General features: G+C 39.1%; 1 protein-coding gene across 1 annotated transcript in view; it reads left to right on the top strand.

The window, feature by feature from the left end:
* si:dkey-106n21.1 (solute carrier family 23 member 2) overlaps positions 1 to 27801 on the top strand; it is a 61249-nt gene that overhangs the window by 31966 nt on the left and 1482 nt on the right. The window contains exons 5-11 of the mRNA XM_067590618.1: positions 696 to 877; positions 6247 to 6364; positions 9537 to 9693; positions 13535 to 13788; positions 16522 to 16686; positions 19453 to 19561; positions 27687 to 27782. Coding sequence (XP_067446719.1) covers positions 696 to 877; positions 6247 to 6364; positions 9537 to 9693; positions 13535 to 13788; positions 16522 to 16686; positions 19453 to 19561; positions 27687 to 27782 — 1081 coding nt within the window. The remainder of the gene's footprint in view (positions 1 to 695; positions 878 to 6246; positions 6365 to 9536; positions 9694 to 13534; positions 13789 to 16521; positions 16687 to 19452; positions 19562 to 27686; positions 27783 to 27801) is intronic.

The raw sequence follows: 27801 nt of genomic DNA, 5'->3' as shown, positions 1-27801 counted from the left end.
AATGACTCAGACTCAGGAAGCATTTTGAGTTTCATCCAAGTTCATTTCAGTTTGGCATGTCAGACATTTTGCACCCATAAATCTCTCAAGTTTTACACAAGATGTCTTTTCCTGTGGCAATTTTAAGGGGGACTGACTGTACAGCTACTACACCTACATAGCTTTCACGCTTTTTACTGTTCTGATTACAGTTTAAGATGAGCTTGTTAATAGAATAAGGACAGCAGGTTGAGAATCATAAATCCAGGTACAGCTACATTTAAGTGACACACAGATTTAAACAGGTTTTTCTTACATAAATAGCGCTCAAGTCGACTCAACATGCATCAAAAGGATATGTCCAAATACAAGCACTGTGTGCTACTGCTGGAAACCTGCAGTTGAAGGTTATGTAAAAAAGTCAAAGGAAATGTGGATAATATAGCTGCCACAAAGAAATGCTTACCATTACCATACCCAAATTAAGAATTACAATGAGCAGATATATAGCAAAGGACTTATGTTTAATTGGGGCCTGTGTTATGAACCTCTTTTTTTGACATTTTCAAAGTACTGAGGAGCATTAAAGTGACTTTGTATTTAAGAAAGACAAATTTAGACATCACTAATGTGCTATGTGGTGCACAGTTGAGTACCAAATAAATGGCATACCTACCATATCTAAATTGTTTTCCCCCTTGCCTCACTATCAACAGATCCAAGGAGCCATCCTGGTGTCATCTCTGCTTCAGATTGTCCTAGGGTTTTCTGGGCTGGTGGGCTTTGTACTCAAATATATCGGTCCACTGGCTATCGCTCCCACCATCAACCTCATTGGCCTGTCGCTTTTCATCGAAGCTGGCAAGAAGTCTGGAGGTCACTGGGGAATAGCTGCTCTGTGAGTGTTTAGTGTTTTAATACACTGGCTTATTACACACAAAAAAGGGAAGGAATACATTCTAATAGAGAAGGACTTACACATGAGTGGCACTTTCATATATGTAGTTCTATCTCTCACAGGGACCGCCCTCTACTGGACTCTATGGGTAATCCTCTCCTCCAATCACACGCATGCAATCCCCCACTGAAATTTGCATGTATGTAGCCGGCCAATCACATACCTACTGATTACGTGTGTCTGATGCAGTATAAAAGGCAGAGTCTCACTTCAGCTTACATCCTTCAAACCCGTTTCACCCTGGTCTGCCCCAGCTTTGTTGCTGCTGGCGACGGCACCTCTTCTGCTTCCCTTCGGTTGGGACCACGCAGAGAGCGGCTTGATGCAGCCACTCTGCATTTACTGCCGCGGACTTCCTCCGTTTAAATGCCTGCAATGTAGGGACCATTTTCAGCTATGTGGCATCTCACTGCGCCGCAACGAGAACGACCTGGAGCCCAAGATAGATCCCCGCATTGATGATGAGTCCCCTGCTTTGTCAAGTACCCAACCGCCAAGACGATGATAGATGATGACATCTTCCTCTTGTCTGTGGCTGCAATATTACTGAACTTCAGTGATTTCCTGGAGGTTATGGCCATGGCGGCGGAGCATGTAGGGCTCACACTGCCCCTGCCAGTTAGCCGGCCATGTGAAGGCTTTTACGGCCCAGCTCATCCAGGTTCAATGAGCCTTCATTTTGCCTCCTCTTCCAGACATTTGGCAGTGTGTCAAAGCATCCAGGATGGAGCTGCTGAAGTCACCAGTCGTGGGACTGCTTTCCTTCCTGAGAGTGCAGGGCCACATAGAAACAGGCTTTCCCAGTGTGCCCCCTCTGGAAGAGGTCCTCGCAGCCCTTCTGATTCCTTACCCAGCTGGCAGGAAGCTGCTGCCTCCACTGGTACAGCATAGGGACATGCTGGAATATTTCAAGAAAATTTTCTGGCTCGGTGTGCAGCTCACCGCAGCAGCTAACAACCAGGGAGTGTCAGGTGTCACTGTGTCACTGCAGCTATATGCCACTAATGGTGCAGACCATCAAGGTGGTGAGAGCAGGATCCACCATTGCTTGCTACAAAGCGAAGTATTTGGGATTCCAATGCTGATGCGTGGAAAGGAAATTAGACATCCTGCCATGTGCAGTAGGAGAGGTTCTCTCCTTTCTGGTGGAAAAGATGATGTCTCATGTCACTATTAAAATGTATGCAGCAGCGATTTCCTCCTGTCATGATGGTTTTGGCAAAAGACCTGTCTTCACCCACCCCCTTGTGAAATGTTTCCTACAGGGGGTTAGGAGACAACACCTGGTGATGCATGTTTTACAAGTCAGAACTACCGTTGGTGCTCAAGGCCCTAGTGAGTGATTCCTATGAGCCTCTGGAGCGCTCCTCTCTGAAGGCATTGTCATTCAAGACAGCTTTGCTGCTTGCACTGACCTCAGCTAAGAAGGTGAGTGAATTGTATGCCCTGTCAATTCACCCCAGCTGTCTGCTGCCTTGTGGTGACCACAGTGGTGTTACTCTCAGACCGAACCGTTCGTTTATATTGAGAACTATTCACATAGAAGCATTTTGTCCTGCACCTCAGGTGGACGTCAGGGAGGCAATGTTAACGTCAATGGCCTTAATCAATGGGGTGTGTCAAGGACATATGCACAGCAGCATCTTTGTCTACACCTTGTCTGTTCATAAGGTTCATTTCTCTTTGACATGATGGACTGCTTTTCAGTGTCCATGCTCACAGGAGTGACTTAGGACTTATGAAAAGGGTGGTTTGAATGTCAGCTGTGGTACACCTGACCCCCCCCCCTCCCCTGGGCAATATACGCTTGCATTCTTGGGTGATCTAAGACGACTCGGGGAATGTGTAGGCTTGTGCAGGGCTGGGTTGGGCCCCCTACTGCTCCGCTTAAGCAGCCCGGATTATAAAGTAGTAGGAGAACTGCAGCGACTAGGCTATAGCCAGTCGAGCTCAGTGAGGCAGTCTTATGACATGTTGCGGCAGGGCAAACGTTCATCGGGCACTGCCTACTGTATACATAGAGTCCAGTAGAGGGCGGAGCCTGTGCAGATAGAACAAAGGTTACGATATTATAACCCTAGTTTTAAAAGCACAGATGGAGCCCTCTACCTATGGACCCTGCCGCTCCTATGCCATTCACTGAACTGGTTTCGGGATGTGAGCTGTAGCGAGATGCTGCCTTTTGTACTGTGTGAGACACACATCAAGTCAAGTCAAGTCAATTTTATTTACATAGCACATTTCATAGGACAGGCATAATCTCGTTGTCAGGCGTGTCCTGATTGGCAAGCTACATACATGCAAATTTCAGTGGGCGATTGCGTGCGTGCGATTGGAGGAGAGTATTACCCATAGAGTCCAATAGAGGGCTCCGCCTGTGCTTAAAGAAGTAGGGTTACAATATTGTAACCTTCGATACATCCTTGTAGGGCCTGTAAATGCCATTTGTGCTCATGCAAAAATTTTCCTGCAAAACTGAGTTATGCGAATTGCATGCAAACAATCACACAATTAACACACACACTGTGAGTTTAAGCATGGTGTGTTTTTTGATAACTACAACACGTGTATCTGATCATAGCAACATGGCAACCATAAACATTTGGAGAAAAAGAAGTTCCATTTATTCCATTCTGCCTGTTGACTCACTCAAACAAAATCTAATTGCCATGTTTCTGTTCAGCAAAATGTCTGTATTTGCTCAGTATTTATTGGCCTGGTTGCAGCCTTTTGTTTATTTACCAAAGCAGTAACCTTCACTATCTAAATCCATCTAATCTCCACAACTACTGCTACTGTAACTCCTTGTTCCACATTAACTCTCCTTTCATTTACCTTTGCCTCTGCTCTGTCCAACCCCATGAAACCTGTCTTCATTTACTGCTGCCATCTCCAGATAATGCAGACTAAAGTCATTACATAGAGTGATCCTTGTGGGTTTTAAAAGGTTCAGCACATCCACCTCCTGGTGCCATATGTGTATGGTAATCAGTCATATCCTTCTTAGCCCCAGTGCCCTGCTCCCTCTCAGCAGTTTCCGTACAGGATGTCCAGCAGCTTACAGGAGCAGAGACACGGACTGCTTGTGGTTGTAATTTAAATCTCCTTGTGCACAAAAACTAATGAAGGAGTGCCTTTTCAAAACATGATCAGCATGAACAGCAAATATATATATATATATATTTGTTACCATTAATTATTCAACACTGTAAGTTTAATGGCAATCCAGGATCAAAATTCAAAAGTGCAATGATTAAATATTGAGACATCAAACATGTTAAGATTGGCTGTCTTTTGTTAAAGGCAGAATGAGTAGGATTTCCCTAAAAAACAATTTATAGATTCATACAAAAATAATCTCTCTCATTCATCACTTATGACCCACTAGAAGTGTGTGACGGTGCATGTATCTGCAGAGACCCTGCCCTTTGCCTGTATTTTCTTATTTTGCTGTGTTCAGGATGTTTCTGGGTGTCAACCTTTGGGCGGTGGGTGTTCAGCCCCCACCCAATAACAGTGCACGGAGTGTGAGGACGGGACTCTATAAAAATGTAGCGACATGTTGCTACATTTTGATGTAGTTGTGTCAGGAAGGAGGGGCCAAATTTGAATGTTTTGTTTACAAACCACAACCGACAAATCCTATTCATTCTGCCTTTAAATGCTGTTGTATGAAAACAAAGTAGGAGCTGCAAAGTAGACGTTTAATTTCTGAAGTAAACAACTCTCCTCCTTTATTGGTGTCAGCACTGGAGGACAGGAGGCTGCCATGGTAGGGGAAGTGATCTACATTTTCGAGATTGGTGTTATCAATATGCATTACTGGGGGGGAAGCAATGCTGTCTTGGTTGGCTCATGGAGAACTTTTGTCTTCCTTATGCTCAGGGCCAGTCCCTGGAACCTGTATGCTTGAGCAAATGCACTGCAGATCCCTTTCTATATGGGTAAAAATAGCATTATCTGTAACATGGACGTCCAGGATGGACGTAGTGGAGACCTTAAACTTGGCCTTAAACCTTAAGTGAACTTAAGTAGAAGAGCTTAGTATCTGATCTGTACGGAATTTGGACACCAGAGAGCAGGTTTTTGCAGATGCAGATGAGATGAATAATGGCTGTAATGAAGATGACTGAGGGCAAAGATACACCCCTGCTTGACCCTAGTTTCTGCCTTGAAAGGCTCAGGCTGAGAACTGTCACTGACATGTGGTCATGGAGTCAATCTCAACACTCTCCATGTATTTCTCTTGACAACCTGGTTTTGTCAGCGTTGCCCAGAGGGCTCATGGTTCCCAGAGTCAAAATCTTCAGTGAGATCAACCAAGGCAATGTAGGGCGGTTGCCTTTGCTCTTGCAGCTCCCAGGCTGTGAAAATCATGACACAATGCTTCCCATTTTATAGCAATAAGCTGTTCAATTTCCTTATCATTGTCATCTAACCAGTCCTGGTGTTTATTGTTCTTGAAACCAAAGATTTTATTGCTAGAAGGATGTTAGACTTAAGCACTTCCCAGTGTGCGTCAACACCATCAGGGTATGCAGGACAGCTTGAAAAAGTAGTAGTGTCTTAGACTCTGTCATGTTCCTGATTTTCAACCTCGGGCAGATGAGGTTTGTCCTCTTATGCATCATCACAAATGACTGGCACTGGTCATAGAGAAAATTTTAGAATGGCAATCCGGCTTTAAACGGACGGTCATCCACTTAGATGTTTAGACTAATTCTGCTGCTGAATTAAATGTGGATCAGTGTTTTAGCTAAAATGTATATGTTTAAATCAGATTTGAGTGGCTTGCTCAGTGAAACACAGTAGGACTGAGAGATACAGCAAGGAGCTCTTTATATTCTCCAAAACAGAATAAGTTTTTATTATTTCCAGTAATGTTGCCTGTTAGACCTTTCTAAACGTTTACTAGGTTGCAAACTTTCCCACTGAAATAACTTGCACCATGGCACTCATATCGGTCCTGAACAGTATTTCATGCACAGTGTGCAGTGTTTTCATGCACAGCATGAAGTGTTTCATACACAGCATGGAATGTCATTCAAGGGCAGGGAACCGCGTAAAGTATTTTACAATGTTTCAATGGCCACTTTTGCCTCACTTGCACTTACCAGTAATCCTCTTCACATGTAGGCATGCTTACTGTGTAAAACGACATGTTTTAACTTACTCTTACTAAATAACTGTGTCATATGGAAACATGCCATGCTTAAGCACAATCACAGTAATATCTGTGAGCGAGGGCAAGGCCTTAGGGGAAACGACTGTGAGTGACACATTTTGTCCTGTCTTCTGTTTTTCCACAGCACGGTCTGTCTGATCCTCCTGTTCTCTCAATATCTCAGCAAAGTGGATGTTCCAATGATTGCTTACAAGGATAAGAAGTGGAAGGTTTTCCAGTATCCACTCTTCAAGCTATTCTCTGTGAGTTGTTAACGTTATCCAGATGTCACACATTAAGCTTGTCTTCTGTCATGGAAAAAAAAAAAAAACATTAAATTTTAATTTCAGGCCCTTTAGCCCTTAAAACCTGTTTATAACCTCCCTGCCTTCCTTCAAAGCTATACATTTTAATGACAAACACAGCAAAACATTCTCTACCAGAAAAAGTTAAATATTCTATTTTCTGAAATCTGCCAGTATCAAAGAAACATCTGTCAATCCTGTAAGCAAAATTTATTTTAAAATGTTTTTGCGATAATGGTGTGGACCAAATCAAAGATGATATTTATAAACAAGATAAGTAAAGTTACATTTATTTTAATTATTTTCATATTCAGAACAGGTCCAACCACACATCTGGTTTTTAAAAAGTAAGTGTTCTATAGATTCTTGAAGCCTGAATTACTGAAAAATGTTGCTTTCATCTTGTGCTGTTGTTACAAGAAAGAGTAAGAACTGCTCAAAGTCACACTCCATCCACATAATTGACATAGACTGAACAACCTGTTTAAAGAGAAAAAAAGAGAAAACAAGTTTTTGGACTTTCACAGTACAGAACATAACATCCTCATGTCAGGGAGGCCTAGAACAGGAAATCACCCTTATTGGGACCAGAACTGTCGAGCTGATTACATGACAAAAAGAAGTAGTTTCCTAGAACTTACAATATAATATGTGTGAATATTTCACAATGCTCACCTTGTTTTATTAATACCCAAACAGCAGTCAATGTGACTGGGGAAAAATGAATACAAATGTTTAAAAAAATGACAGTGTTAAGGGTCTTTTCTTTTTTTCTTTTCAGGATTGAAGGTCTTTTCTTTAAATGTTTGTCCTGAGCAGTCATAACCCCAGTCAAACCCTTTTGTGAGATCATGGGAGCCCCATTTTTAAAACTTTCAACTATGACTGTCTTGTAATTACAGTTACCACCTGTCAAGAAATCACCTTTGTTAACCTTTATTTATCCAAGGATGGGATTTAGCCAAGAACACACGCTCCTTTTAACTTCTTCCCTGCTTCACATTCATGGTTACTGTACAGAACATGCGAGAGCTGACAAGCACAACCACAATCCTCAACTGCTCGCTGTCAAGCAGATCACTCTCATTTTGAGCATAGTTTTTACATACATCAAGACTCCACTGATACATATACTGCTTTGCATGCAAGTTTAATTTCATTTACTTTGTGACCTGCAAATTTTGCACTTAGGAATAATATTAATGAACCTTTCCTTCCGTAAACCAGACACATTTCTTTCTGTTCAACAACAACCAAAATAAATACTATAAGTGGTGGCAGAAGTGTTGAGTTCAGTCAGCAATGCTTTGAAGCTCCTGGGTGTGAATTTATGTGACTCCTTGATTAACATTGATGAAAATGTGCATGTATGCTAAAAGTTTGTCAGGTTGGGGAAGCACGAGTGGACCCAAATGCAGATGCCAGAATGCAGATTTGACGAAAATCTCCTTTAATCATGGATGGTCAAGTACAGGCAAACAGAGCTGAACAGAACTAGCAGACAAGACAAGACAATAACTCGACAAAGACGCAACTCAAAACCAGACCTTAAATACAGACTAAACTAATCAGGGAATGGGGAACAGCTGACGAGACACAAAGGCAGGCTGGGAGTGATTGGCTGAGGGAAACACAAGAAGCAGGGCAGGGCTAACGAGGGTGATGCAGGGCAGGTGAGGAGGAGTACATGAACACACACAAGGGAAACACAGTAACAAAACTAAAACCCAGAAAACAAATACATCTAAATACAACCCACACCAACCTGACCAAGAACCATCATGAACCTAAACTAAAGTATACAACACACCAGGCTAAACAACAAAAGGCAGTCCAAACCCACCACCCAAATACAACAAGATCCATATGACCAGAAGGACTAAACAGAACTGCAAACCAGGAGACCCCAAAGAACACAAGAACATATAAAGACCAAAAAAACGCACAAAGTCCAGGCAGGGTGTGATAAAGTTTAAATTACAATAACATCAAACTGAATGCAGAAGCTTTTCTAGAAAACTAAAGACCTCTGAGTCAGTTTGGCCTCAGGGTTCAATCTTTGAAATGATTTATGTATAGCAGTCCTACACATTTTGGGAGAATTACTCACATTTTATGAAAGCCAACAAAGCCTTAAAAAGAAAAAGAAAAAAAAAAAAAAAAAGCAACAAAGGTCTGTTGATCTTTCAATAACCAAGTTCTTATAGTTACCCATCAGTATTTGTTGCCTGTCATCAAATACACAAAACAGAAAAAGCAACACTTTTTAGCGTGAAGGAATGAAGCCAGGGATTAAACCCATCTACTGTATGAGGTTTGCCAACACCCAGTAGTATACACAGTCTCTTGCCAAGTCCTATTCGTCATTGAGTGAGCATATAATGCATGACATACTTTGGCTGTCAAATCATATTGGATGTATATTTTGTAGTTTAAATAGGTCTCTTTTATGGATATTGCCCAATTTATCTCCCACTTGGATCCTATAGGTGAAGGTGTCAATATAAGATCTAAGAAAAAGTCAAGGAAATATAATGAACATAGTCTGCTGGCATGTTTTCTGCACTCAAGCTGCTGTTTATCTCTCCTTGAAGAGAATATGATAAAATCATTCTTATGGGCAACTCTTCCAAGTAATCCCTCTACAAATGCAATCGCGCACACTGGTGCCTCAGGCTTGTTACAGGCTCAGCTTTAATGCAAGTACAGTAATGAAATTCATTGCTACATTAGATTATACTCATAATTCAGTATGTTCTCAAACAAGGTTGTAGTTATAATCCTCATTCTTGAACATTTAAATAAACCAATGAAGGAATTCCTTTGCAGAAATGTATCCTGTTGTCATAATTAGGGGTGGACCGATTTATTGGTTGTAACATTGGACTGTCATGGGTTTTTGATACAAATATGACAACAGGTAATGTTGGCTATGAGAAGGTAGGTATTTAAGTGCAGATGATATTTTAACTTATACTGTAGCTTAAATGTTTTCAGTCTTCAAAACATGCAGTGAATTCTGCCTCACCAGGCCTTAAGGAGCTGCTTAAAGAATTGCAGCAATATTTTACGTTGATTGAATCCAAGGTCAAATGCATTGAGACACTCTGTATCTGATAACAAATTCTAGGCTTTGTTCGGGATGTGTGGCGGGTGGCTGGTCTGCTTCTTACTGACCATCTTTGACGTCCTGCCTTCGAAGTCTGATGAGTACGGGTACTCAGCCAGGACTGACATCAGCCTGGATGCTGTGGCAAACTCCCCGTGGTTCCATGTGCCTTACCCAGGTCAGTGCACAAATATCATACATTTAACACAATACTTTTGTTCCTGGATACCTAATTGGTCAAACCTGGTGAAATTTAAACCTTACAGATATAAGCATCACTTTAGTAGTCACGATGTTAGCAGCCATGGTAACCAGGGAGACTGAGTGGTTTCTATGCCCATTCTCTTTTAATGTTATATATAATATTGAACATTCTGTACTTTAGATGAAGGTTGCACAGCTGCTCTTTAATGATCCGCCAAAATGTTACTGAATCTCTTGGAGCGAATGAAAATTACCAGTTTTTGCTTTAATTGCTTAAAGTATATTTCTTGATACCTTCAATGATGATGTTAGATCTATTAAATACAGACAGATTTTCATAATAGGAATAATAATAGGAAATTCATTAGAACAGTCATTTGGCCACAATGTAAACAGGCAAAACTCATGCAGGATTTGCATCTGCATGTGCTCCCTATTTTCTAAAAACATGTATTGCAAAATTCCATAACCTTTGAACTGATTTTCAAAACAAATAATAATAATCATTTTAGCAATTAAATGTTTTCATCTTGTAACAGTGATATAGATATATCTCAAAATATGTTCTTTGTCAAAAATTGAATGCATATGTCTGTCAAAAATTTAAGTCCATTTTATGATTTTTTGATTATTTGCACATGGCACCTGCTGTTTGCAGGCATTGCATTGCTCTGACCATGTGAACCAGACAACGATCTAATATGATACAACTGTCATGAGACAACTGTGCCAATGAAACATTAAACAACTCTTTTTATACAATAGAAGGCACAACACATTCTCCATAAACAAGTTGGAAAAATGTCTGTACGCAATAGTTTTGGCAGGACTTTGTATTAATCATTGAATGTAAACGGTTATGAATTAAGGACATTTACCACAACAGCAACAGCAAAAAACAAAAACAAAAAAAACTGCTGCTTTCACTCAGCTATCTTAATTTGAACCCAAAGACCTTCTATGAATGACTTTTTTTTATTTTCAAGTCAAATCTTCAGTTGGTTTGACAGTCATTTGCTCATTGTAGAACTGGTATTTGAGGTTTGTTTTATGAATATCAACCCATGTAGTTTTGTTCATGTGTGTCTTGCTGCATATTTGTTTTAGAGCATGTTCTTGCATGACTTTCAAAGACTTAACCTATTTATCTAAGAAAACAGTATCTGCAACATCATCCTGAGATGTTCATGTATGTGCTTTTATGCATCAAAGGATACTGTCATTTTGGATTTACCTTCGTTGGAATGTTTGACACCTTCACCTGTTGACACCTGCCATAAAGCACACACTGGTCCACTGTTATAATTTATAACATACAATAATTTAATTGTCAAATATACTTAACATTAGATTGGAATAATTATATATTCCCAAAGGGGAAATTGTTCCTGCAGCGATATGCATAAAAAGAGCATAATACTGGAGGAAAACATCATTGTGCCAGTATTACACAATACACATCCTTCAACACATCAGTACAATATGAAAATGTACAACATATACAACATGGGGTCAAAGCAATTTACACAATATTCACAGGGATGTGCTGAGGGATAAAAATAACAAGTGCCAGCTGGGTTTTTCAAGTACTCCAATCCACCATGTAGGTGATCATATGCTTGTATTTGAGTGCATAAGCATATATATACAGATTGGTGGATCAAGGTTTAAATATTAGCATATTGCATTTGTGATAATAGTTTCTTTTGGAGGTAAAGACCTGAAAAACATGTAGGGGATGGGTATGAAGGGATCCTGTCTGATTTTGTATAGTCTAACCAACCATAGAGAGCATGCATACTGTTAAAATTGTATCATATATTTATCAAAACTTTTGTAAAAGAGTGCTGAACTAGAGCACTCATTAGATAAGTTTCCATCCATCATTTCTCTTCCCATTTCAATTGTACAAAGAAAACCTTGAAATAAAAGTTTTAACAAGTTTTTCACTTGGTTGATCTGGAAACATTTACATAAAACAGATAAGTTGCAATAAAGGCTGATTTTTGTATGTTCCTTGTGTTGAACCAGTACAGTTTCTGCTTCTGCTCTTTTTACTGCAGATGAATCATTCATGGTATATTGCCATTTTACAGGCATTGCATTGCACCAGTAAAATCAAACACTAAGTATAAAGAAAGTAGGGTGGGCTCAGTGTGTACAAAACCACAACATCTCTGGTTCAAGTCCAGACGGGGCACGTTGTTGCATCCCCATCTAGTTAAAAGCAACAGTGCATATGTATCAGTTACTCGTGTTGTTGAGGATGAATTTCATTTGGTATTTCATTGTACATTGTACAGTGACTTGAGGAATTGTTTGTTTGAAAAGATCCAATTCAAAAACCCTGATTTGTTTCGGTTGTTCAAAGCTGATATGTTGAGTTGGCTTTTTGATATGGAGATTTTTGTTTTAGCAGGAATTATAGGAGAGGCTTGGCTGTTGAGAAAGAGAAGATTGTATCCATCATAACAGGACATGTCTCTCATGTAAACTAAATGTTTTGAAATGTTCTCTTTTTGAATCTGTTGAACTGTACATCATTATAAGTCATGTGGCCATCCTGGTTATTAAGCCCATACAGGCAGGACACCAGAAAGGTGCAGGACACTTAAATAAACAAACCAATCAATGAAATACTGGTGCTCAGTAAAATTATCTAATCTTGTTTCAGATCTTGAATATATTTGCATTAAGATAGTTGATAGAAACAAGCACTGCTTCATGTTTCATTTGCAGAAATTTTATTAAAATCTTGTAAAATATTGATAAACTTTGTTCCATAAACTAACTTTCTACCCATTGAGGGGACACATGATCCAAAACACACCTGCCAATAACAGGAATAGCTTGTGCAGCAAGAAGGATGTGATCCCTCACTGGCTTCCCACCCATGTACATTGGTTTTATTTGAGCATCTGGCCAAGCCTGGGGTCATGCCAACTATTTTTGCTCAAAATGTCCTCATGCTGATTCAATTTTTTTTTTTTTTTTTTGCCAATGAGCACCCCAAAATACTTGCATTCAACTATCCCCACAGGTTAACCATGTATTTACTCTGTGGATATTCTGTGTGAATAGCTGTGGATACAGCTTCAGCAAACTTAAATGAATTTCTTGTCAGATAATGTTGTGGATAAGTTGTAAGAACAGAAGAAGGAAAGGAGCACACCCTTGCAGAGGGCTAATGTTAGTTACAACAGGATCAGCGAGCCAATATCCCACATTCCCTTGTTGAGTCATTCGTGCAAGAAATCCATAATCCAGAAAAACTGTTGGGACAAAGTGAGTGCTGAAATGGATGAGTTCACTGTGTTAAAACTTTGCAAAATGTTAGGAAATAAAATCTTAGCATGATATTTGGATCTGTCCAAATGTTTGCATACAACATTGAGCAAAGTCAGCATGGTGTCATGCAGACCTTTGTTCTGGCAGATGTTGTGTACTGTTGCCTGGCTATAAATCCCTCGATAGTTCAAGAGAAAAAAATACATCTCTGCTTTTTAACATATGAACCTTCTTCTAAGCACATTGAGTTTACGCCTGTTGTATGAAATGTGCTATATAAATAAATTTGACTTGACTTGACTTCTTGCCCTTTCAGGTCATCAGGTAGCTGTCTGCAAGTACTTCTCTTAATCAAAGCTAAATATAGAACATTCAATTATTGTGCAACAAGAAGCTGAAACAAACCACTAAAAGATTTAAAATGTGGTATGATTTTGGCAGAAATCCAGTCAGAATCTTTTAGTGTAAGGTTGTTTGTATCTACATGTGTGAGAGCTAATATATGCTTATTCTGTACCATACTGAAGGTCAATGGGGTATCCCTACGGTGAGTGTGTCTTCAGTGTTGGGTATGATGGCCGGCGTCTTGGCATCTACTATGGAATCCATTGGTGACTACTACGCTTGTGCTCGTCTGTCCGGTGCCCCTCCTCCTCCAACTCACGCCATCAACAGAGGTATTGCCGTGGAGGGCATTGGCTGCATCCTGGCTGCTCTGTGGGGAACTGGAAATGGCACTACCTCTTACAGCCAGAACATTGCTGCACTTGGCATTACCAAGGTACACAATAATAATAGTCTCCTCTTGTGTTTTATCACTCTTTGAAATTGCATTAATATTTTAGCAGACAATAGAGTACTAATGAATAAAGGTCCAGTATTTAACAGATTCAAGAATCACATACAAATCTACTCATAATAATTTTAAAATGCACAGTGTAAACTGGTTGTGGACTGCATACTACTCATACCCTTGTCTTAATTTATATATATCCAAACCTAAAGCTGCCAGTGTTAGCTTCTGTCTTTTTGCGTTTAGTTCTTGAGAAAAGAACCAGTGTACTGTATCTTTGACAGAAAAATGCTTCTCATTTCATGTCTGAGTCAGTGAAGCACTTGAGATCTAGCAGAGCATTACTTCATGTCTGAGAGAGTGAAGCACTTGAGATCTAGCAGAGCGTTCTGATGGTTAATTGCATCTCTGCACTTCCTCAGAAGAATCCCACTACTGTCTTTAGTGCTGGTACATTGCAATGAAAACTCAAGTGGACTTCTGTAAGCTCAACCCATCAAGGGCTTAGTGAGAGGCATGCAAGTGTCACATCTTACCTAGAAAGCTCTGTGATTTTACCCAGAGGTAAACTTTTATTTCTCATTTTTCTGAGTAGCATGGATTATCATTCATTTTTCTCAGTTTTCAGGCCTGTTTAACAGAAACATGTGTTAATGCCAGACTTTATTCACACTCACACTGCAAAAGCCCATTCATGTAATTTACAGCTGTATTATGTATTATTGCAACACATGATGACTGTTACATATTACTAAGTGCAAAGGGGATGTAAAGGAAGGCATACTACATGACTTGTGGAATGCACAAATAATGTTGATTTATGGGGGATTTAATGTCAATGTAAATTTAATTTAATAATGTAAATTTATGGGAAATTTTACAGCTAGAGGACATTTCTCTTGTAATGACAATAAGTGTATGTTTATGGTGTAAAATCCACATATAATCCATCAACTGTGGGCATCATCCAGGTACCTCATGTTCTCAATAGGAGTCTGACATTATTCAAGTTTATTCAGAATCATGATGTTTACAGAAAACATCAGCTCAAACAGACTTAAAATGTTAAAACAACACCATCAACAACACCATACACATAGACACAAATCAAAATGACATATGTAATCAATAAGAGGAAAATTTACATTTTTAAAAAACTGAAATGGAAAAGTGCATTATTTAATGCATAGCTTTAATTGTGTGCTTAAATGGGTTTTAACAGTCATCCTATTCCTGCTTCTCATCCCTCAGTGAATGGTTAAAATTACTGTGCTTCCATTTTGGCCGCGACTCCCTGAAAAAGAGATTTATGCCTCAAGACACCATTCTGGTTACATGAAGGGCAAATAAAAGTAGGGATCAAATATTTTACACAGGTGCAACCACGAGTTAATAGTCCTTAAAGCACTGTGTCTCTGTGGACAAGGATTTGTAGCTCCTCCCAGGGAGTAAAAGTTAGAAGAGATAGTGAGCAGACTGACAGGGGTCAGATATGATTTTGCTTGACTTTTTGGTTATGGCTTTATGATACAATTAATGGGAGGGGAAGCCTATAATTCTGGATGATTTATTGATTGTGCACTGCAGTTGTTTGTTAGACTTATTGTCTGAGCTGCTGACCAGACAGAACATTTAAATGGTCATATATAACAGAAGGACGAGTCAGTGTTTTATCTTCAATTTCACGAGTTGCCTGAGGAGAAAAAGTTCTTACAGTGCTTTTTTCTAGCATGTGGTCTGAGTTGCTGCTCTATTTTAGTGAGTTGCTGATGGGTTGCAAATAAATTTGATTCAGTCTGTGACTGTTATGAGTTACCTTGAGATGTGTACAATATATCCTCTATACATGTTTCACTACTTTTTTGCAAGACACTAAACCTTATTCTGATAAATTACACTTGGAAGAAATTGACGTAATATTAAAACAATAGCCACTCATCTGCATGGTTTTAGTAACTCTGTGTTATGGTGAATAAGAACACATTGTGTATACATAAAGAAATATAGTATACAGTATATTGCAGATGTACCCTGATGGAATTTAAACCACTTGGTTTTAGGCAGCCATTATCCAAACAGGACAATGTTTATTGTACTGAAATTATGATATGTCAGAATAATAACCACTGAGGCTAAAGTGAGAAAGACCAACACTTCAAATGTCAAACTGCCATCACATCTTGTTAAATTAGTACTTGTTTTCAAAGATATCATTTTCACATTCTGGCAAAATTGAAAAAAAAAAAAAAAGAATCAATATAGTTCAACAACTGTAAGAAACTATGGTTGGGTCACCAGAATAAAATAAGAAATGCATAAATATGCATTACTGTATTCTCTCGGCACTTACTTAAGACGTTAATATTGAAGTGAGAGAATTTGTAGGTATTTATCTGTATTTTCATGCAGTATTACACTATATAGTACTGAGTCAAGGCGTGTCAGTTTGATGTACTCAAGTCTGTCGAAAATAACAGCCTGTCTTTGGGGAACACAGCTCTCACAGCGGATAAAAGCCTATCCTACCGCTGAATGTTTTATGGGTTCTGCAGTGTTGACCTGAGCATTCTTTTTCTGTGTTGTATAAGATTGATAATGTCCTCACTAAAACTTCTGCGTCCTTTTCAGTCTTGGTAAAAATAATGCTGGTATGATAAGAATTATTGATTCATCCATCCTATATGCTCCAGATAACACATACCTGTGCTCATTTTATGCCAGGTTGGCAGCAGACTGGTCCTCCAGACGACCGGAATTCTGATGATCGTCCTGGGAATCTTTGGGAAGTTTGGAGCAGTTTTTATTACCATCCCAGATCCGGTTATTGGAGGCATGTTCCTTGTTATGTTTGGAATGATTGCAGCAGTGGGGATATCCAACCTTCAGGTAAACACAATTCAGTATTGTTACATATCATATTTTATATATTTTGTATGGTGGACACTTTTATCCAAAGCACCTGCTGTATGGACTGTGAGTCCTCCATGGAAGATTGAGGTTCAAGAGTCTGAAACACGAAACATCTATCCTGCTAAGAGGTCCTTGAACTGGAATCTCTGCTGGCTCCAGAGGTGCTGCTCTGGCACTGACCCTTTGACCTGAAATACAAGCAAAAACAGAGGAATCCTTTGGGGATCAATTATAATAATAACTTTATTTGTATAGCACCTCTCAAACTTAAAATGCAGCTCAAAGTGCTTAAAAAGTAACCAAATACATAGATTAAAAGACTGCAAACAATCAAAATATAATAAAACACAAAAAAATAAAATACCAAATACATAAATCAAGATCAAAAGGGTGAGTCTTCTGCTGTTTACACAAGTTGCATGTCAGCTAATAAATACCAAGCATCACTCTCCCTGCATGCATATTTAATGTATTTAGCATGGCAGTTACTGCTCCTCTGGGGGTTGACTGAGTCCATGATGCATCCATAAATGCAAGACGGTGGACGGTGATACACTTTTGTGGGCAGTGTAGTTTGGAAACAGCCCAAGCAACAGGCAACCAAGAGAGCTTGAGTCAACTGTAATCCTGTTTCCTGGCATGAGACAGTTCTATGTGATTAAAGCAGAAGTGTTAGGGCAGATCTATAGCACTGTTTGCACATTGAAACCACCCACAAAGATATACAGTATTTTACATCATCACCATTACTGTCTTCACTTGCTCAATAAAGATCCTTCAATATATATAATATTTTGGTCAAAGACCTTCTTCAGGTATATACGACAAATGGAATAAACATATGTATATACAAAAGACATGGTTCACAGCGACCAATCATCACAAACATTTCATTAGTGGCAATACCTTATGGCTCAGAGTGAACTCCTCCTACAGTTGGTCAAAAGGCATCATTTGACTTCAATCAGATATAGATCTGTATGATACATCTTGAAAATATTAAAAATATTCATGAAAATATTAAAGTCACATATTGCACAGACTTAAAGGATCTGACTCTGTGCCGCACTACTCTGGAACTGGAAGTCGGCATGAACCAAATAATCTCTAAGGTGTCTCTAAAATCTCAGATGGTGCATGTTCACAGCGGGATTGAATATATAATTATTTTCCAAATGACCGATATAAATAGATTAGCATAATTTGGTGCGAAAATCAAATCCATGCTTGTGCCAGAGACCTGCAGGTAGAATCATTGTCAAAACTGAAATAAGTGTATTTCAGAAGATATGATGCCATGTCCCTTCTTCCTTTAAGTATGTGTTCATTCCACCAACGCACCTGTCACAAAGACTATTTAGGTGTGCAAGATATGTTTTGATGACATTAACACCATTAAAAGATAATGTTATAGGGTTGTTGTTGGGAATGTGCCTATATTTGTTATATTGTTAAGGTGAAAACATCAACTTTTAGGGTTATTGTTGTCCCTGAGACATATGATGAGAATATATGAACAGGGTCTGTATAGTTTTATCACTTCAAGGGGAAATAAATGGTTTATTGACCTTTGACAGCAAGCAGTAACCATATAACAAAATGTATAACACTTACCTCCTCCTAAATAAGTCTCACAGCATCACACTTCCACAACAGAAACACTTGGAAGTTATTTAGAGCAGAAATCTGACAGAAACATTTGATGAAAACCTAATATATTGCAATGCTAAATCCTACACAATAACTCAGCTTTTATTGTTTTTTTAGTTTCACAACGTAACTGTTAAGCCAAAGATGAAATGTTTGCTCTGCTTTGCTGAAACTGCCTCTTTAATCAGCGGGTGGTTCTTCAAATTCCAAGCAGCAGGGAGTTAGAGGGAGTGTCTGCCAGAAAAATAATTTCAAAATACTGAAATCTTTCCAATGTATTTACAACATTGTAATCACTTTATCATAGAGAGCCAAAGTCCCACTCAGGCAATCTAATTTTCCCAGAAATGGTTTCTTTAATGAGTCTTGTAAAAAAATGAAACACGATACTGGGACTTTCTGTCCATATTCTAATGACTATTTTGTTTGCATCCAGCAGCTATAGCTCCCACGAGTCTTAGTCATAGGTGTCAAAACCTCATGGGAGCTATGGTATAGTGGCATATATACAAAATAATTGTCATTTTATCTTGGTTGGAACGACATGGTGCTCAGATTTAGCTCAAAATGTGGACAGAAAACTCCGGTATCACATTTCAGTCTTTCAGAGAGACTAAGGAAGGAAAGTCTCAATGGGAGAATACACAAGAGATAAAAGCTAATGGAACAGAAGCTCAGTCAGAAGTAGGGCAGGACCTCTGCTCTTTATTGAACGACTGTGTCAACCCCTCTCAGTTATACAGTATCATTGTCCTTTTGTGTAATGGGGCAAGAAAAATCTTGCTTCTTTCGAATTTAATTATGCAGTCCAAGCACATTTATAGACAGGATTTCCCCTGCTCTGGCCTGTGTTACCTTGTCATGGCCAAATAATTGTGAATCCTAGACCAAAAAGGAATCTGGAACTTTTTTAGATTCCAGATTTTGTCTAATCACATTTTAGTGTGGGTCAAAAACAGAGATGGCAGCCAGCTGAGGCAGAACAACAAAATAATAGTTTGCATCTGAGAGTCAATAAACCAATTTAAACAAATTTGTATCACACAATCTCTCTCTCTGTCTGCCTTTCTCTCCCTTTCTTTCTCTCTCCAGTATGTGGACCTTAACTCATCCCGTAACCTCCTCATCCTTGGCTTCTCTACGTTCAGCGGCCTTGTCTTACCTACCTGGTTTCATTCCAATCCCGGTATCATTGACACAGGTAATTTTGACATGGATACACTCACTCCCTTAATCTAGGTACAAATGTCAAGATTATTGAAACCTAAAAGACTAGACAACTCACACATATTGACTATTTCCACTAATGTACACAGATTTATTTAGTCTTGACAGTCAGAGGACAACACACTAGCACAGGTAAGATTATGTTTAGTTCTCCTTGAAAGACTGCAAGTATATAAATTCATGTGTGTTCCTGCACCAAAACACAAACAGACATCCATCAAGAACTGCTTTCCTGCTAATTTATGGTGCAATTTGAATGAAAAAGAGAAACAAAGGAAACATACACAATTTTGATGAGATAGTGGATGGAGAGACAACAAAGACTGTACACTCTACAGAGAGAGCTGGACTTCATAAGAGTGAGACACTGAGCTGTGGTTCTGCATCAAAACCTGATTACCTGGATCATTAAATCAATTTAACTCACCACACACTATGGTGTTTTACCCATTCCACAGTGTATTTTTTTATTATTATTTCTCCTACTACATGATGCTGACAATCTAAACACCCACAAAAGACCCACACATGTTGTTTTCTATGTAAGTCCACACACCGGCAGTGTCCTGATGCACATTAACTCATCAGAATACTTCACTGTCCTATTTTCCATCCTTTACATGATGTCAATGCCCCAGAACTGCAGCAGTTTCACATCACATTGGCTTCCTGGATTGGCATATCCTGGCTACTGTACATTGGTTATTCTCACCAACGCAGCCAATGCGTGTTGCACCTTATTATCCTTCAACACCACACACTGTATGATTTTATCTGAAGACTGTTAGTACCATGCAGTCGATACCAAGACACCCTGACTTGGAATATATGTACGTGCCCTTACACACACATAGTCACACATACACATTTTTGTGTTGGTGTATTTTCATTTTGTGCAAAACATGTTCCAAGCTACTGAGAGATGCATCTTGGGTGTGACTGTTTTCTGTTCTTGATAAAGCAAAGATAGAATCAATAAATGGCTCCAGAAAATGACACATCCAGGCTCTAAATCCTTATCAGCAAAGCGACATGGTCCTCTGACAGTAAGTGGGAGGCTGTGCTCCTACTGCTCCACTTACAGATTACCCATTAAAAGATGGCAGCGGTTCTGCCAGCCTAAGCTCCTAAGGCCAAGGTGTTCCCAAATCCCACAGGCCCAGATGGCATACAGGTTACCTTTAGTCTTTAGCCTAGATTTTAAAATGGCCAGAAGAGCCTTTCTAATAGTCTTACCTGATTCTGAACTCCAAGTATACTTTAATGTTTTTTTGGTTGTTTTAGGTGAATGAGGGAGTTTAAGAATGGAAATGTCAGTTGGTATGTGGCTCAGTTGGTCAGGCAATTGGGTCAAACAACATTGGTCCAGTTGGGTGTACTGCAGTTCAGCCTGTAGGGGGCACTGGTGAGACTTTTTGCATACTATCACTAGTGTTGTAAGGCTTGGGGTGTCATGTATTTATAGATTCATAGTGTAGGTGTTGTCAGTTGTGTTGAGAGTGTAATTGAGAGGGTGATTCAAACAGGTTTTTCTTGATTATGCATGACATAAGCTGTCTGGGGAAATTGAAATTACAGCACCAGGGGTGTGCAGTTTGTCAGTGATTATCAAAAAGGGATGTTGATTCTTGAAAAACAACAGTGTGGACACAATCAAATTACTCAAGCGGAATCACTTGTCATATGCTTTTAATAATGAGTTTTGCTCACTCATTTTTAGACTAATTTTTAATGTTGCTTTTACAATATATATTTTTTTTATAAAAATTAAATAACGTTTTGTCATTTGTACATCACTCTGGAAAAAAAAAAGTTTTATTCATAATGAGTGCAGAAAAGATTGGATGATGAGGTAAAACGTTCAAATTTCCAATAGTGTTTTTTCCTGACTGACAATTTACGTGCTACTGTCTGAACTGCTGTGGTAAACCCATATGCTACACCACATGAGTTGTGATAATTTATTATTATTTATTTTTGACAACTAATACCAACCTGGCACTCTTGGGAAAGGGTTGTAACAAAGTGAAATATAGTGCTGCACAGGTGACAAGGGGCAAAGCTCTTGCACATCACCACCCAGGGCTTAATCCAAGTTTAATCTGGGTTTAGAGGAACCTCTGGGTTGGTTGTGTATTCCAGTTAACACAAATGGCAGTGGTTGTGGGTGAAAAGATAGTGGATTATGTCTTTGTCACTTTATTAACGTCACTACTGATTGGCCAGCTAGGAGGAGGGAAACCAATAGAGAACAGCATAAATTGCGGAGAAAAAGGGTGAAAATGTTAACAAATAAACTGAAATATTGTTTTGCAAGAGAGGCAATTCTACACTTTACATCGACAATACATTGAATAAACATAATAAACACACACACACACATACACATACAACCATACATGCAACAGTGAGAACCCAATTACATTAATCCAGCCATGAAACATAAATCCACCAGATGAAATTGGAACATGTGGAGCCTGTTTGATCAATCACAGATTTTAGAACCAATCAGAGATCAATCACAAGCTATTAGCTGATGATTCCCTGCTTTTGATGACCAATTTATTGGCATTGGATGGTCTTTGTGACCACCTCCTATGAAGTGCCATCAAAAGAGCAATCCTCAAGATTAAACAGCTCTTCTCTGCAGACATAAGACCTTGATCCCATGAGTCATGTGATGCGAGTGTCTCCCAGGAAAGTTCTAATCCAGAGTTTAACACTGGGCATGAGGGCTTGTCTGGTTTTCTCAGGTCTAGGCTGCTTACCTCCCAATCCTCTTGGCTAGCATCCATGTCACTGGCTGTAATCTGCCCGGCTCAGATAGCACTCTTGCTCCACAGTCTTTCCTCAGCCTCAACACTCAGCTGATAGCTCCTCACAAGAGGAGGCCTGACAGTGCTCTTTGTAAACAAACTGCTGCCCACCCAGACATCTTTAGATGTACATGCTATGGGACTCAAAACCAATTCAACGGGTGCCTTGAACTTTTGACTGCTGCCTCTTTGGGCAGAAGATGTGTGTGTGTGTGTGTGTGTGTGTGTCTGTGTGTGTCTGTGTATGTTCTTTGAACAAGAGTGTGTTCAGAGTCAAACTACGTCAACGCTGTTTGCAATTCTTGATTCAATTCGATACAACTTCATTAAGCAGTTTATTGCCAGAAGGGCATTATGAGAGCAGGGCATTGGACATGCAGGCATTCACATATTCAATGGCGCTCTGTATTACACTCATATGCTGGTGGTAGCACATGCCACATGAAAGGCCAACTCTGATTCAGGAAATTGGAGTGCCACAGTGGTCTAGTGATTACAGAGACTGCCCCTCAGCCACCAAGCAACCTTCCTGAGTCCAAATATCTGGACATCTATGGACCTGCAGACTTTACAGAACTCTGCTAGCTTATTGCTTTCCATTATTCCGTCTCCTTAACTCTGCCAGGCCTGCCATGTGGCCTTTAGGAGAGCTCAATGCAAACCACAACCAAAATTTGCTCTTTGTATATCACTCTTATCCATTTCTGATCTTTCACGTCAATTCAAAGTGTTGTAAATACTTATGTTAAAGACGAAATTCCAGCATATACACAGTAATTAAGTTAAAGAATCAAATATTTTCCCCCCTAACCCTAGAGGTATCCAGGCACATAGATAGTTTTAATTTTACTTGGTCAGAACTGAGATTATGGCCTACACCAATACAATGTAGGTGAATTGAATTTAGTTTGTATTGCTTAAAGAAATTAAAAATTATATTTTAAAAATTCTGTTCCAAAGAAGACTGTTCACACTGAGGTTTGTGGATTATCAAGAATAAATGAGATACTGTTTCTGGAAAGATACAACACTGCTGAATTTTTTTCTATAAGTAATATATTAATGGTGTGAGCAACACCCAGCCTATGTGCCCTAGGAATAACATAGATTTAATTATAACAATAACAACAACAATAATAATAGTAATATGACTGATAATAATAGTGGTAGCAGTGGGCAAATACGACTAATAATAATAGTAGTACCAATAGACGTCAAGCTGGACCAAGGGGACAGCAGGCAGTCCATAGCCACAGGCAGCAGGTTGTCTGCAACCGAAGGTCACCTGCAAGATGAGAAAGCACAAAATTCCAGGGAAGATGCCGAGTTTGTAAAATGCATTAAAGGGGCATGAATGTGGACAGAGGTAAAGAAGGAGAGAGGAGCTCAATGCATCATCAGAAGCCCCCCTGCAGTCTAGGCCTATAGCAGCATAACTAGGGGCTGGTCTAAGGCAAGCCTGGGCCGAACCTAACTATAAGTATTATCAATAAGGAAAGTTTTAATTCTTAAACGTAAACAGGGTGTCTGCCTCCCGGACCCAAACTGGAAGATGGTTCTTTAGGGTCTTTACAGACTTGGTGGGGCAGCCTGATCATAAGGAATTGCAATAATCCAGCCTAGAAGTAACAAATGTGTGGACTAGTTTTTCTGCATCTTTTTGAGACAGGATGTGCCTGATTTTTGCAATGTTATGTATGTGAAAAAAGGCAGTGCTTGAAATTTGTATTATGTGGGAGTTAAAGGACATATCCTGATCAAAGAAAACTCCCAGATTCCTTAAGGTGGTGCTGGAGGCCAGGGCAATGCCATCTAGAGTAGCTATGTCATTAGATAATGTATTTCTGAGGTGTTTAGGGCAAAGCATGATAACTTCAGTTTTGTCTTAGATAAGTTTAGTAGCAGAAAATTTCAGGTCATCCAGGTCTTTATGTCCTTAAGGCATGCTTGGAATTTAGTTAACTGATTGATTTCATCTCGCTTCATTGATAAATGTAACTGGGTATCATCTGCATAACAATGAAAATGTATGGAGTGTTTCCTAATAATATTACCTGGAGGTAGCATATATAAAGTGAATAGTATTGGTCCAAGCACAGAACCTTGTGGACCTCCGTGTCTAATTTTTGCGTGCATGGAGGATAACGTGTACAAATTGAAATCGATCTGATAAATAGGACTTAAACCAGCTTAATGCAGTTCCTTTAATGCCAATTAAATGTTCCAGTCTCTGTAATAGGATGTGATGGTCAGTGGTGTCAGATGCAGCATTAAGATCTAACAAGACAAGTACAAGGGACAAGGGAGAAGTCCTTTGTCCGCTGCAAAGGAGGTCATTTGTAACTTTCACAAGTGCTGTGTCTGTGCCATGATGCACTCCTGACTGAAAGTCAGCAAATAAACTATAATTATGTAGAAAGTCACACAACTTATTGGCAACTGCTTTCTCAAGGATCTTGGGTAGCACACACACACGCCACCCCACCACCATTATCACTCACTGAATATACCGTAAAGCTTACTGTTTACAGTGAATCTGTACTACGGTGTTGTCAAGATATCAAAATTACCAAAGGGTAAGAGTAAATTACCAAAGAGCTGCACAGATCAGAAAGCAGTTGCACCATAGAGGTAAGTTACAGCATAACTCTAAGTAACAACTAAATATTTTCGCACATGCCCTTAGCGTACTTATTAAAGTGACATGTTAACAGTCTTAAAGTTAAAATTTCAACAGCATTAAAGATTAAAAGTCTATATATATATGATATATATATATATATATATATATATATATATATATATATATATATATATATATATACACATCAGATTTTAAAGTTTCTAAGGTTCCTGTGTCTGAGTATAAATCAGTGCTGGTTGAGGGCAGGAGGTAATGAATTTTGTCTCTAATAGTTAGAAATTTATCATCAAAGAAGCTCAAGAAGTCGCTACTACTGAGAGCTATATGAATACATGGATTAACAGATTTATAGCTCTTTGTCAGCCTGGCCAAAGTTCTGAAGAGGAACCTAGGGCTGTTTTCTCTATTAATGATGAGTAATAGACAGCTCTGGCATTACAGAGGGCCTTCCTGTATATTTTAAGACTATCTTGCCAGACTAAGCGAGATTCTTCCAGTTTTGCAGAACGTATATCCTTTCAAGTTTTTACGATGTTTGCTTTAATTTGCGGGTTTGGGAGTTATACCATGGAGCTAACCTCTTTTGTTTTATCATCTTCTTTTTTAAAGGGGAAATGGAGTGTCATTCGCCATAAGCATGAGGCAATATCAACAAGATCAATTTAGGTGGGACTAAAGTTAGCATAAGAGTCCTCTGTTGTATTGAGACATGACATTGAATTAAATTCTGATGGAATCGCTTCCTTAAATTTAGCTACAGCACTACCAGATAGACATCTACTGAGGACATTTTTGTCTAATGGCGTGTAGTCCAGTAATAGGAATTCAAGTTATTAAGTAATGGTCTGGTAAAATAGGATTATGTGGAAAGACTATTAAATGTTCAATTTCAATGCCATGAGTCAGAACCAGGTCAAGGGTGCTGGTAAAACAGTGAGTGGGTTTATTTAAACTCTGAGAGAAGCCGTTTGAGTCCAATAATTACATAAACATAGTGCTCAGGCTATCACCCTCCACATGAATATTAAAGTCACTTATTATAATTACTTTATCTGTATTAAGGACTAAGTTTCATGAAAACTCAGAGTACAGGCCAGGAGGACGGTACAGTATAAGAGATAGACCTGGCTGTAATGTTTTCCAGGTTGAGTGTGAAAGACTAAGAACAAAGTAAGAACAAAGCTTTCAAATAAAGTATAATTAAGTTTAGGTCTAGGGTTGATTATTAGGCTTGAGTTGAAAATGGCTGCAAGTCCACCTACTTGGCTGGTGGCTCCAGAAATGTGAGTATTAACAGGAAGTGGATTCATTTAGGCTAACATATTCTTCATGACACAGCAAAGTTTCAGCAAGACAAAATATTGACTCATATTGACTGAGTCAATATAATAATCTTATATTAGATGGTTTACTAATACAGCTTTAGATGACAGAGAACTAATGTTTGAGTTCATATTTAATTCTCCTATTTTGTTGTACTATTGCAGTGGTGGTGTTAATTTTTATTAGATTTTTATGTATAACTCCTCTTCTGTTTCCTTTAGATTTAATTGATTTAAGTGGTTGGGGGACAGACACGGTTTCTATGTGGTTTTGGGTGGGTAACTGCTCTAATGGAAGCACAGATAAGTGTGTAGGACTGCAGCTCTGCCTCTTGGTCTCAACTCTGGGTTGTCATGGTTTTGGTCTACTAATAAACTCAGCCATGTTTCTAGATATGAGAACAGCTCAAGAAAGATGGCATACATCCCACTTATTCTCTCCTAGTCAGACCAGGTCTTCCTCAGAAAGTCTGCCAATTATCTGTAAAGCCCACATCATTTGCTGGACACCACCTCAACAGCCAGCGGTTGTGATGATAACATGAGGCTATACATGTCATCACTGGTCATATTTAGCAGGGGCCCAGAGAAAACTACAGAGTTCAACATTGTCTTTGCATATGTACACACTGACTCAACAAAACCAAAAGTTTTAGCAGAGGAGGACTTTAACCTTAAATAAGGGTTAACAAGAGCACCATAAACAAAATTGCATTCACTTCCATTGCCTTGGTGTGGCAGCAGAAATCACAGAGAGAAATATCAAAAGCATATGAAACCAAAACTATCTATATGCTAGATAAGACTAGCCATAAATGGGAATATATATATATTTTTTGCAATTTTGGTAAAAAGTGATTTTCTTAACCTCCTTTAAGACTGGTTGAAAAAATTGTATTTGCACTAAATCGTATTTTTTGTTCACTGAAGTTATACAAAAAGTTCTGTGCCTGTGATATTGACAATTTAGTTTTTGGACATGTGGATAGAGTTGAAATTTAATGTATATGGCTCAAAGAGTTCATCACACATAGATGTGGGTCATCTGGGCAAGAAAGCAGGTATGAGATCCATCCAACAGACGGTTAGGAGCTGGACCGTGTGTGGACTGCCTGTTATCCTGTCCTACAGGATTTACTGTCAGTCCCCAGATGCTGTTGGTTTTGGTTTGAGGAAGCTGACCTGATCTCTCACCTCGGTGTGGAGGAGACAAGAGCAAAGAGAATCTCCCTTCAAGATTGTAGTTGTCACATTGTTATTTCACAAGCAACTGAAGGGTAACAAATGACATTTGTTTATTCTCTCTTGTGTTTGAAGGAATAAAAGAACTGGACCAAGTGATTGTAGTGCTCTTCACCACACACATGTTCATTGGAGGGTTCTTTGGGTTTATCCTGGACAACACCATTCCAGGTTTGACAAAACACTTACT

This window comes from Thunnus thynnus, chromosome 5 (genome assembly GCF_963924715.1).
Source record: "Thunnus thynnus chromosome 5, fThuThy2.1, whole genome shotgun sequence".
Taxonomy (NCBI): domain Eukaryota; kingdom Metazoa; phylum Chordata; class Actinopteri; order Scombriformes; family Scombridae; genus Thunnus; species Thunnus thynnus.
Note: the sequence above shows the minus strand (reverse complement) of the source record. Positions and strands in the feature narration are given on the sequence as shown.